General features: G+C 41.3%; 6 protein-coding genes across 6 annotated transcripts; 3 read left to right on the top strand and 3 right to left on the bottom strand.

Annotated features, from left to right (window-relative positions):
• Window positions 1-28: 28 nt before the first annotated feature.
• Window positions 29-803, bottom strand: ATC70_008854 (uncharacterized protein; the record flags this gene model as incomplete). Its single annotated transcript, XM_064828098.1, has 3 exons — window positions 29-579; window positions 637-714; window positions 788-803. 3 exons carry the CDS (start codon window positions 801-803, stop codon window positions 29-31), a joined length of 645 nt encoding a protein of 214 aa, XP_064685300.1.
• A 697-nt stretch (window positions 804-1500) lies between these two features.
• Window positions 1501-1859, top strand: ATC70_008853 (uncharacterized protein; the record flags this gene model as incomplete). Its single annotated transcript, XM_064828097.1, has 3 exons — window positions 1501-1507; window positions 1586-1694; window positions 1769-1859. 3 exons carry the CDS (start codon window positions 1501-1503, stop codon window positions 1857-1859), a joined length of 207 nt encoding a protein of 68 aa, XP_064685299.1.
• Window positions 1860-3161: 1302 nt separating this feature from the next.
• On the top strand, window positions 3162-4368 carry ACH1 (acetyl-CoA hydrolase; the record flags this gene model as incomplete). Its single annotated transcript, XM_064828096.1, has 7 exons — window positions 3162-3228; window positions 3292-3314; window positions 3374-3419; window positions 3484-3607; window positions 3664-3771; window positions 3820-3968; window positions 4028-4368. 7 exons carry the CDS (start codon window positions 3162-3164, stop codon window positions 4366-4368), a joined length of 858 nt encoding a protein of 285 aa, XP_064685298.1.
• A 187-nt stretch (window positions 4369-4555) lies between these two features.
• Window positions 4556-6696, bottom strand: ATC70_008851 (uncharacterized protein; the record flags this gene model as incomplete). Its single annotated transcript, XM_064828095.1, has 4 exons — window positions 4556-6027; window positions 6082-6132; window positions 6194-6610; window positions 6672-6696. 4 exons carry the CDS (start codon window positions 6694-6696, stop codon window positions 4556-4558), a joined length of 1965 nt encoding a protein of 654 aa, XP_064685297.1.
• A 2265-nt stretch (window positions 6697-8961) lies between these two features.
• Window positions 8962-9418, top strand: cmk1_1 (Calcium/calmodulin-dependent protein kinase type I; the record flags this gene model as incomplete). The annotated part of the gene is made up of 3 exons (XM_064828094.1): window positions 8962-8972; window positions 9043-9218; window positions 9279-9418. 3 exons carry the CDS (start codon window positions 8962-8964, stop codon window positions 9416-9418), a joined length of 327 nt encoding a protein of 108 aa, XP_064685296.1.
• Window positions 9419-9449: 31 nt separating this feature from the next.
• ATC70_008849 (Phospholipase) lies at window positions 9450-11762 on the bottom strand (the record flags this gene model as incomplete). Its single annotated transcript, XM_064828093.1, has 5 exons — window positions 9450-9602; window positions 9656-10642; window positions 10704-11397; window positions 11455-11593; window positions 11651-11762. 5 exons carry the CDS (start codon window positions 11760-11762, stop codon window positions 9450-9452), a joined length of 2085 nt encoding a protein of 694 aa, XP_064685295.1.
• Window positions 11763-12457: the final 695 nt, after the last annotated feature.

The raw sequence follows: 12457 nt of genomic DNA, 5'->3' as shown, positions 1-12457 counted from the left end.
AAAAAACGTTTATATATTACAAAAAAGCTTAAATTCTTCTATCCAAAACACTGTGCAACTCATTGGCAGGTTGCTCCAAGGTACCCAACAATTTACGAGCAGGAGCCTCAATGACACCCACGACTTGAGCTCTCAATTGTTCAAGAGAAGGCAATTCAACAACCTTCAGGACATCAGCCTGTGTCAACAAGACGTTATCCAATTTACCACCCAATAAGAGCATCTTTTTGTTCTTTGCTAATAACTCGACAGACTTCTTCAACAAATCAGGGTGTTCTGCATCGGCCACATTGGTGGATAACACACAGGTAGGTCCACTCACCAAGGGCTCCAAATTGGCGAATTTAGTCTCACGCAAAGCAGCAGAGAAGACGCCTGATTTCAATACAGTGAGCTTGGGTAAAGCAGATCCACCAGGTAATTCACCTAATTGTTGTCTGATGTGAGTGAATTCCTTCACAGTCAAGTTGTTGTGTTGGAAGATAAAGACGACTCGGTTGTTTTCAATAATGTCGTTGTACTTGTTGTGAAGAAAGGTACGTCTGGGAGGATGAACTGCTGCTTTTTTCTCGGTGGCGTCTAGGATATGGCAATGTTGAATAGACAATCAGCCAGCCAGCTCGTTTCATTACTTACATGTACGCAAACAGGGGGTAGTTAAACCAAGTCTGGTGGCATTGACAGGCTTCAAATTACGGACAAATGTACTGCTGACTAGAGAAAGATGTTGAAAGCGTTTTGGTTAGCTGAACATTCCTATTAAAAGCAAGTTATACTGTATACATACCTGATCTCAAAGACATGATGTGGAAATGTGGAGAAGGGTGTCAAGATGTAGAGAAAATAAAAAAATATGGATTCCAACGGGGTTGTTTGAGAGAGGGGATCCCGAAAGTGTCTTCTTTTTGCAAGGTCACAACAGGGTCTTTCACACCTCAAATGAGTGGCCAATGAGCCAGGTTGGGATCGCTCAAAATGTGATTGAATCCGCATAAATATCAGAGCAAGGGCTTGTGTGCTGTTGGAATGGATAAAAACAGCTCATTCGATTGCAATATAGGGTGCATGCCATACGTATGAACAAGATGAATTCATAGAAACAGATGGAACAAAGGTACAAAACCATCGTATCCATCTTGAAATGGCCTCATTCTTCGCCGACTGAATCAAACATGTCGTCCTAGACTCGACATATGCTTGTATATATATATTATATTACATATCACAAGATGGCATCATACAGAGCATGGCAAATCAGAGGTCAACATGCATGAAGAAATGGCACATTGATTTACTAGATGGCCAATGAATTGCATGATGGATCAAAAGGGATGCTTTTCTCGCTTCCTCCTCCCCTTGTAAACAAATTCCGATGGTTCGTCTTCTCCCACCACCAACACCACCAGCAATTATTTAAAGAAGGTGGGCCACCCAAAAAAATTAATTTTTCTTTCTTTTTTTTTCTCTTCTTTCTTTTCCTACACATACATACCTCTTACAATGGCTCGTAAGTAAAACACATCAAGAAACCCATGTTTGCCATAAAGAGTAAAAATTCATTAGCAGTCTTTTTTCTATCAAACAGGCGGTAACCAAAGAGAACAGGCTCGTGCAAAGAACTTGAAGAAGAAGGAGAAAGAGCAAAAGGGCAAGACAAATTTGAACGGACAAACCATCAATCAAAAGAAGGAAAGGTAAATTATGACCAAGATGAGGGGAGAGGGAGGTAGACGGACAATGTAGTAATGGCAAATTTTGATGGTTGTAGTGATGCTGCCATCATGCGTGCTAAACAAGAGGCTGCTCTTGCCAAGAAACAAGCTGAAGCTGCTGCTGGAGGAACTACTGTCAAGAAATAAGGCATAGGCATTATACATACAATCACATACACAAACATCTATATACAACACATCATTTTACTAATAGTCAATAAACCTCTTTTTTTTTTTTTTTTTTTTTTTTTTTTAATACACACATTTGGTTTTTTGATCATGATACTCCTCTTGAATTCGTATAGAAGTTTCGAGCAAAAACCTCAACCGGATGGGACTTTGAATTGGGTCATCCACACATTGAATCGAGGTATGTATAGAAGAATGGGTATGCAAACAAAAAAGTGAATGAAACTGGTGCCTGATTTTATAGTTGCTCTCTTGAATTCAGTGTATGTCTAGCTGGAGATGAGCAGAAAAGTGGTCCAATGTTCAACATCTGACACTCAATATCAATATCAATGACAAGATCTGTATATGACGACAAATATATGCGTGGAACCATTGAAGTCTGCGACATTTAGTGTCCAATACAACGGAGTATCATGCTACCGTACAGAGATGAGGCTTTTAGAGATGTACTGGCTGAAAAAGCGCATTCAAATGACTTGGGATTTGTGGTAACTGTGGAAAGAATTGCGAAATATGGTATTCAGGGCTGTCGGTATAGATTTAGCCGAGACGCATGCTTCTCAGGTAGGCTTAATCCATCGGGATAGACATTCACACACCTACTTGCAAAGAATGAACGACACAGCAGAGAGAAAAAGGGTGTTACAAGATACACCTTGCGAGACTTATTGGGGTTTCTTGAGTATGCGATCCGACATTTCGATACAAACTCCTCACAAAATGAGCTTTTCATGATCTATCAGTGAATAGAAATCAAGATTGTACATGGCCTTTAGTGCCATTGAGATACACTTTGCTTTCCACGTCAGTGCTTGATTTTTGGTTGCTTTGCTTTCAAATGCTGAAATATATGATGGCGTCAAATTAAAGCAATTTGATCGTCTAATGTTCCATTTCCGCTTTTGATAAGACGACATTTCAACTCATTTATCTGTCTTCTATTAATAGGTACATCAAGTTGATTCTGCATCAGATACTTGACATCTCTCCTTGCTTTCAAGGTTACTATACAAGCTCTGTAATGCATAGCAATCTAATGCGCAATGAGGTGATGCATGTTGTTAGCAATCAAGCCATGAAAGCGATCAGACAGTAGTATCAAAGATTGTCTCTAGTTCATCTCCGCCCTATAGGCTTATGGTTGTTGTGATATGATGATTAAACTCGCCTCCTCATTATTTTCCCTTCTTTTTCTCTTTCTTTACTCCTGTGTTCCACACTCTTTTTTTCTCTCTCTCTCTCTCTCTCTCAAGTGTTATGTTTGGTTTGATACGGAATGCATTCAGTAAAACCGAAGTGGATTCAGAGCAGGAAAAGCGTAAAAGTAAGTCCTCTGTACATTGATTTGTATTTGCATACGCAGATCGCTGATTTCTTTTTCGATTAGTTGTTTTAAACGTCTATGATATGGTAACTGAAAAAAGCCAAAAGCACATAGAGAAGGTGATTGACATGACAACTGTGTGTAGTTACAGCCTGGATTCATTACAAATGTTGGGTATTGTTTGGGCATTGGTACGAAATCAGGATCATGAATCAAGACTTGGTAAAGAGCTGCTCATCCAAAAGATCTAAATAGGTATTTATCATTCCGGAATTGAAATTGGAGAACATGAGTATTGTTTTGGAGGACATGATTATGAGCACGTTACTGGTGTGTTTATGGTGCAGCCCAAGATTGGGCCTCAAGGGCTCTTGTTCAAGTAAGATGCTGCCCTTTTTGATAGAGTGATAGGTGCTCATAGATCATTTCCAATAGACAATCGATCAGTATGGGATACACCAATCTATCACAACAACAGGTGGATAAAGTACTGCAAGAGATATCAAAGGAATACGTAGGCACGTCTTACAAGTTATTGACGAGGTAAATGAGACTCCTAAAAAAGCAGATGGATGTTAACACAGCCCAAAGAAATTGCAATCACTTTTCAGAGGATCTCTGCAAGCGACTGACAGGCAAACAAGCTCCTGGATGGATCAATCGGGCAGCAAAATTAGGCACCATGTTCCCATGTGTCATACCAACTGAATGGGTTGAGCCTCCTGATGCCACAACTATAAGTAAAGTATCTAGGAACTATATTTGAGAGTGTGGTTTATTCATGGACGATCTTTTGTAGAATCAGAGGCTTCAGGATCTCCTTCCTCATCCTCATGCTCGTCCAACACACCATTGAAAAAGCCCGCGACATCGTCTCCTCCATCTCCAGTATCAGCAGCTCCACCACCCAAAGTGTCTACGACTACAACGGCTACAACACCCGTAAAAATGAAGCGATTATCCTCTTCGCCTTCTTCGCGTCGCCCATCTGGCAGTGATAGCATTCGTCTTGTTCGAACGCCTGTGATGGAAGACGATGAAATTGATTGCGCAAGTCCTGTCAAAGAACCAGATACCTACAGACCAGAGGTGATTCGATCCGCCACACAATTATCAATTACTGCACCTGTTGAATTATAATTTATATCACCCCATTAATACCATATTTTTTATAGCGTTACCCCCCCTTGTCCCCTTATATATATACTATTACTACTATTATCACTACTTTTATTACTGCTACCACACCAAGTTCTATATGCAATAAACAACAACCACAAGTCCGTGCGCACACGCTGCATACACACACACAATCTCTTTATTATTATTATAAATCAATGCTATCACCATCTTTGGTGGTATTGGATAATGTCACTGCAGATCTATTTCTTCTCAGAGGACTTGATTCCTTTAGCAAAAACGAGATCCAGGCATCTGTGAATGATTCCTTTTGTGGTGGTTTGTCTAATACAGGCGAAGTGATGGGGCTGAATGCAGTTGTGTTACTACCACTTGTATAAGTGCCATGCTTGGGTCTGGATAAGCCAATTTGTTCCTTTTGTTCCTCTGTTAATTGCAGCACGTTGGATATAATAGTGAGAATATCGAATCGTTTACGGTCTCCTCTGGGTGCCATCAAGAATCCCACCAGCAAGTTGGTAATCAACTGTCTGTCCACGTTGCTTTCGCTTGTCTCCTCCTTGAGCTTTCGCATGGCTTCCACCAAGTGCTCATTCAGAATGATGGCTTCGTGTCGCAACTTGCCAATCAACAAGTTCTTTTCTTTGATCTCTTGCTCGTATTTTTGAGTTTTGCCTACATCTTGCTGGTACTTGGCCAACGCGGCTTCAGCAATATGAGCTCTTTCTTCGTATTCAGCCCATGACTTTTTGGCGACTGCGAGTTGTCTCTCAATGTGCTCCACAGCAGCTTGCATCTCAGCGTCTTTGGTTGCTTGGAATTCTTCGAGCACGGTCTGTAGATTGGCAAGGCTGGCCTTTTCAGATTCATATTCCAGTTTCTCGGATTCCATGTGTGATTTGAGTTGAGACAGCTCGAATTGACTTGACTTTAACTGTTCACGCACTTGATTGCATTCGGCATCCAGTTGCATCGCCATAGCTTCGTATTCCTCTCTCTCCTGTTGCACATTTTCCAGCTTGCGAGAGAGTTGTGTGATTTCTTGGTCCAAGCTCTCGATTTGCTGTGATGATTCTTGGTCGCGCAACATCATATCAGACCGACTCTGCTCCAGTTCTTGACGCGTGTTGTCCAGCTCTTGCGTAAGTTCGCTCACTTTTTGTCTCAATTGCTTGTCTTGTTCCAATCGGGGTGTCAGTGTTTCCTTGATATGAGATAATTTGCCCAACAACGACTGGTGTTCCTTGGAAAGCTGCTTTTCTCTGTCTTGACTCTCCTTCTTTTCTTTCTCAGTGGTTGCCAATTTCGACCCCAACTCTTTGATTTGTGTTTCCAGTGTGGTGAGTTGCTCCAGTTGGCCTAGGATTTCTTCCTTTTCGCTGATGGCACGCTCCCTATCGTCGGTCAATTCGTTGATGGTGATGCTGAGTTGTGTGATTTGTCGCTTGAGATCCTTTTGTGCTTCCTCCAGCTCAGCCGTGTGCTTTTGATGTGCGTTTTTGATCTGCTCTTGTTGTTCTTGTAGAGTGCTTCGAACTTGTTCCAAGAGCAACAAAATGGAGGGAGGCACGGAACTATCGATAATCCCATTTTCCGGATCGTTTAGTATGCTGGTTAAACTCTGGTGGATAATCTCGACATGATCCGTCTTTTTCAAGTCTATCTTTAAGGTTAGCTTACTGCTCTGGTTGTCTGCCAAATGCTGCCATTTACCTTTGATTTCTTGCTCTAATTTCTTGATGTGTGCTTGCAGCGCTTCATTTTCTAATCAGAAACGCTTTTAGTTGCCCATTGACCAATACGCACATACTGTATGGTGTTTTACCTTTGTTTGGCTTCTTTTGGCTCGGCTGCTCAGTCGCTTTGCTTAAGCGCTTTTGTACCGACTTGACATAACTGTCCAATAGTGTGGAGGTAGAGACATCAGGCGTTGTGTTGGAAGGTGATCCCCCTTCGCCCTCGTCAATCATGTTTTCCAAAATATCGACCAACTGCTTGATCTCCTTTTGATGGCCTTGTGCTGTGCTTTCCAGTTTGTGTTCCAGTTGTTTGAGCTGATCATCTTTCTCGTCGAGTTGATTCTTTTGATCCGTCAAAGATTTGTTTAATTTCGCATTCTCTTGTGCCAATGATTTTAGATGAGTACCTGCTTGTGTGAGTTTCTTTTGAAAATTGACCAATTGTGCGTGCTCTTCTTTGTACTTTTTTTCGTATTCTTCGAGTCGTGTCTTTAATACGGTTGCTATTATCACACTCTTTTTAAGTTTCTGTGCGTCTCTTGTTGTTAGCATCCAGGGGCTTACCGTCTTCTAGTGCTGCTGCTGACATGCTTGTTTTTTCGGTTGCTGTTGATAAGCAGCGGTGAAGATGAAGAGAAGAAGAAACGAGACAAAGGAGAAAACGAAAAGGAAGGTTTTACACAACCAATTTTATTCAAGGGGAGCTTCTCTTGTTTATTGGCCCAACAAAATGTAAGAATGGATTGATATTATTTCATATGAGTGTTTATGCTTTGGATGGCTCCCTACCTTCGCTTCGCTTCGGTGAAAACCAACCTGTGCAGTAGCAGCTCGTGCTACTGATTGCCCTTGTGTATCTTGTTAACATACTGCTACTTTCAGTTGACCCTTCATATTATCTGTGGATTTGATTCTTATGTGATGCTCTACATCTATATACACGTAGCTACTACAGATACGGGCAAGCAATATACTGGTATTCGCCCTTTTTAGTCCTTAGTGTCCTTGATACAGCAAAACCTGAGTGCATTTGAGCTGTGTTTTCTCGCGTTCAAGACCGTTTTAGATGGTCAGAATAGCACCAAACAATTGCTCTCAATTAGCACTAACTTGCTGACACTTTTGCTCAACTTTTTGGGGACCAAAAAAAAAATGGCCAAAAATCAACCAAAAAGCATGAGGTACCCCTCATGCTTTTCATCGAAATCCAAACAATCACATTTTTCATCTTGAAAATGAAAACTTTTACTATGGTATATACTAATTCAATATGTTTCTTTCGATCCAAAGTAGCCTCAGAAACCACTTTTATGAGGTGTTCATATGCAAAATATGGCTATTTTCGCTAAAAACCTCATTTCATATCTTACCAAATTGCTCAATACTTTCATTCAAAACACATACAGCAATTAGCACCATCGGAAGCGCCTTGAAAAGTACTCCAAGAATGTATTAGGAAGCATCGGATGATAACCACAGTTCAGATAGTCGAATATCGCAAAATAGATTAAAGGAGTCGACAAAAGACCAGATTTGGCCAATCTTGATCAGAAAAAATAATCTGAGTTTGAATGAATTTTGGCGGCGGCGGCAGGCGGCGCTGCTGCTGGCTAGCCCAAATGCCTTTCTGATGATGACAATAATGATTGAGATGCTGATTAAATGGGAATTATGGATTTAAAAGGACAATTCTTTAATTCAAATACTTTTTCCATAGGATTTTCTCCATATAAAGGTGTCTTTTGCAATTATAATCTCTCAAAAAAAGTCGTTGTAGATCTTGTACAAGTCCTGTATTTACGCAAGGCAAGCTCTATGTCGCCATCTCAAGAGCAATATCAGCGAATGGATACCGTCTCCCTCCCTGACTCTGGTATAGCTTTTTTTTTTTTACTATTAATTGACCTCATTTCATGGTTCTGAAGCCGCTTTTCTTGCAAAATACACAGAAAAACGGCATTGTTCCTGATCTCGATGGCCCAAACATATACTACAAAGCATGCAATTGTACTTACAAGAGCAAACGCAGCTACAAACCACATAGTCGGTATGCACATGGAAAAGCCGAGCTATCAAATCAAAATATACCTCATGCAGAATAACAGAGTCTTGTTGCTAACTCTGTGACAAACCTGCTGCAATCAAGGAGTGTTATCGCAAACATATTTTTGTTATCCACAGAGTGGGTAACAGAACAATACAGCAAAAACGAAATGATATGTCACCGAATGCGAATGATCCCAACTTTTACTGTTGCCCTTATATTTGTGAGAGGAGATTGGTAAATAAGGAATCCTTCAAAAGGCATTTGATATTGGTACACTCTAGATATTAGTCAGCACCAAAGAAATGCAGCTCGGAGCCAGATGCTGAAGATCTCGATCGTTATTGTCGTGTATGCCAAAAAAAAAAGCTTACTCTTCCAGGGACATATATCAAAACCATATACGCTTAGTACACCAAATTCCACTGGATACGAAAGGTAATGCTGACCGTAGAGAGTTTTCTTCAGTGATAATGAAGGATCAGATTGCTGCTTGCCTATATCAATACTCATCAATGTCAAAAATGAAATCAAAAACGAACGTGACATTTGTAGACTTTAAAGATATCCTTGCGATTCATGTCACTCATTGACTTATAAATCAGGTATTTATAGCAAGAGGGGATCCTTTAGCCTATGGATTCAGGTGCTAATGCACATCATTTCCCATGAAAAGCTTAAATTGATCTAGGCTTAGATGACGTATAGGTAAAAGGACGGTGAATCAAAGTATAAAACGCGAAACAAACAAACGTTTTTCTAGCTTTTCTCTCTTTTTTTTTCAATCTAAAAAGATAATACATACTAAACATGGGTGTTACGTAAGTAGAGCCTTGGGGGCTTGGGTATATGTATATCAGTGCTAGGTTACTAAGATACAATTATCCACAGCGTTGAAAGAATTGCTCCTGGTGATGGCAAGAACTTCCCCAAGAAGGGTGACAAGGTTACCATCCACTACGTTGGTACTCTCGAGAACGGTGACAAGTTTGATTCTTCTCGTGATCGTGGATCTCCTTTCCAATGTACTATCGGTGTTGGCCAAGTCATCAAGGGTTGGGATGAAGGTAAGATAGTATGTGTTTGGTTGGTGTGATGTGATATCTGATGCCATGTCATCTTATTAGGTGTCACTCAATTGTCTGTTGGTGAGAAGGCCAGATTGATCTGTACTCATGATTATGCTTATGGTGAACGCGGTTACCCCGGTCTCATTCCTCCCAAGGCTACCTTGAACTTTGAAGTTGAACTCCTCAAGATCAACTAAGTGCTTTTTTTATTCTGAATAAATACTTATTTTAAAACATGATGATACGTAAACCACCGAAATCTCCCAGCGAATAACTAAACTCTTTGCCTGGACAAGCCATAAACATCTGTGCTTTTGATATATCTAATTGTCTTGAGATGGCATCCACTGTAGCAGGGTTAAATTCACCTTGAATGAACATCTAAGGGTACGTTAATACAGACACACGTTGCCTCTTTTGAGTGAGAAACTTACAAGATCAATCTGGATCTTGGGGTAGATCTCATCCAACGTGCGATGATGTGCTTCCAAATCCTCGGGGATATCACTGGAGTTTTGATACAAATGGATAAACTTGATCTGACCGGCATCTTCGTTCTTCTTAATGTACTGTATCGCCTTATTCATAACATGAGGCTCATCTGTCTTGAGAAAGAACACTACTGGATTCTTTCGGATACGTTTGATCTGTCTCACAATAAAGTTTTCCACCTTTTCTGAAAAGTGAGGATAGCGATGCAACAAGCCCATCTGATCAAACAGCCAATAGCATAGTTTCCAGAGCCAACAACGTTTCAACATGGCAAGCACCACAACCAACACCACAGCAAAGTAAATGACAAAATATTCAGCAATCATTGGATCAATGATAATGTTACCAATCAAGCTGGCCAATAAAACCGAGAATGTGCTGACGGCGGTGAGCAGAGACACCTTGTTAACGCGAGGTAATCGACCACGTTTGTATTTGATCATGATATTGGCTACGGCAAAGGTAGAAAGACTACCAAGGAACGCTACAGCAAATACACCCGACAATGAACTCGTGTCTCCACCTGTAATGGCGTACAGGGTAATGCTGAGTACCAGGAAGACGAGCACAATGTATTGATAAGAGCCCGTAAATCGATTGCGCTTTAAGAAGAATTTGGGAAGGATGCCATCCGAGGCCATACGCTGCACAAGACCAATGGCTCCTATCAAGCCTGTGAGCACGCCTGCACAAAGCACAATGACAGCATCAATCATGATCCATAATCGCAACCAGCGTCCTCCTCCAGCAGCGTATTCTCCCAACACAGAGACGGCATTGGCTGCATTGGCTTGAATGATAGGCACAGGCACCAACACGGTGACTAGCAGCGTCATGGGCGCATTGATGGCTAGCAGGAATCCAAGCATGTTGTTCATCACCTTGGGAAAGGTACCAGGCTTCAAATCCTCAATGTAGTTTTCGGCAGACTATGATCCAAGGCTGTCAGTAAACATGGCATCTCATGTGAGCAGCGACTCTATGCCATACCTCAAAGCCTGTAACGCCCAGCAAACCTATACAGAAACCATTGAAAATCAAATGGGCAGGATTCGAACCTTCTGGATCAGGGATACTAGTCCAGTTATCAATCAATGTCTGGCTACCTCCTTTTCCCCACATGATGATACTGGTCACCATCACCACAGCCATGGTCATTGCATGCAAAGTAAAGATCGACAATGTCAGTGTAGATGACTCCTTCAGGCCCAACAAACAAATCATGGAGAACCCAATCAAGATGATGATAGTGATGGCAAACGGTGTCAGACTGCTTGGTAACACAACCTCGGCTGCCAAGTACGCACTGGCCGTAGATGCAGAGACAACACACGTAGCGAGATAATCCAAGATAGAGAAACAGGCAGCGACAGCAGCCGTTGTTTTGGTGGTCGAGTTTAGCATGGCATTGTAGGTGCCGCCGTTCAAGGGCATGGCAGTCGCAACTTCTGTGATGATGCGCTTCATGGGATACATTAACAGTGCTACCAACAGCATGGAGATCGGAGCATATTTGCCTGATTGTACAACACAGGGGCCGATAGAGTAGAGCACAGAAGCAATCAAATCATTGCCTGCAATGGATGTTGCTCGCCACTGTCCAATGGTGGATTTCTTTGAGAGTTCTTGATGGTATACGTCGATGTCGGATTGTTCGATCTCCATGTAATAGGTGCTTCCCCATCTATATAGATGAATTATCAGTTGTCATTCTATACAAAATGCTTAGCCTATCACTTACCCTGCAAATTCCCAAGCATTGCTCAGATTTGGGTACCGGGAAGGCACGTCAGACCATTTCAGCAAGTTTTGCTTACGAGTATTTTGCGTCTTTTGTATCTCATGGAATTCGGATTCTGCAAATGAAGGCGGCGGTAATGCTATTCAAGGTTTCGGGTGTGAGCGAAAAACAAAGACTAGAGGCAACCATAGCTTACATGAAAGATCTCTTTCTGTGGGTATAATTGATATTTCTGAGGCTCTGGTCTTTTCAATATGGCCCTTGGCTGACGAGCTGGTAGATGCCAGCGCCTTTTTTCTCTCCCTCATTTAAATTCTTTATATGTACGATCTTGAAAAAATGGGGTTTCTGCTGGTCTTTTTTTTTTTTTTTCTTTCTTTTGTTACCTTTGTGACAGTGAAGAACGTCTGTTGAGATGCAATAGATCGAGCAACTCAAGTTGCATTGGATCCACCGATATGATACTATGGGACAGCCCAGATATAGATGAACAAATGGCAAGTCTTGTCCGTCTAGCTTGAAGCGCATGTGTTTGATGATGGCGACCTTGCTGGGACTCTTGACAAGTGATTGTAAAGATTGAGAGCCTGTACATTAGACCTGAGTGTGGTTCTTTTACTAAGCATAGTTCTTGCTGCAAGCGTATTCCAGTGCTTGCAAACAAGTCTGCATTCAGTGAGCTGTTTGATAAAAAGCTTTGAAAGTACAGCAAGTCTTCTGGTAAAGAGAATATCATATGCATTGTAAGAAAGTGTTTGATAAGTGAAAGAGAAGGTTTGGAATAGCAACAATAAAAAGACTTTAATGGGTTGAATAGTTACTTAACAACAGCCCTCTATCCTAATGGGAGCATTGTGATATTTTATGCAAGTGATAAGCAGCATACTACTCTTTCGGATACATTGTATATCAGAGTTTTTAGGTGGATAGAGTAAAGCTTTTGATGCTTCAAGTGCTAGCTAGTATTGAACTATGATAATCTTCATCAAACCATACGCTGATA

The sequence above is a fragment of the Mucor velutinosus genome, assembly GCF_035048745.1.
Source record: "Mucor velutinosus strain NIH1002 chromosome Unknown tig00001563, whole genome shotgun sequence".
Taxonomy (NCBI): domain Eukaryota; kingdom Fungi; phylum Mucoromycota; class Mucoromycetes; order Mucorales; family Mucoraceae; genus Mucor; species Mucor velutinosus.
The sequence above is the reverse complement of the archived record's forward strand: the minus strand, read 5'-3'. Positions and strand labels throughout refer to the sequence as shown.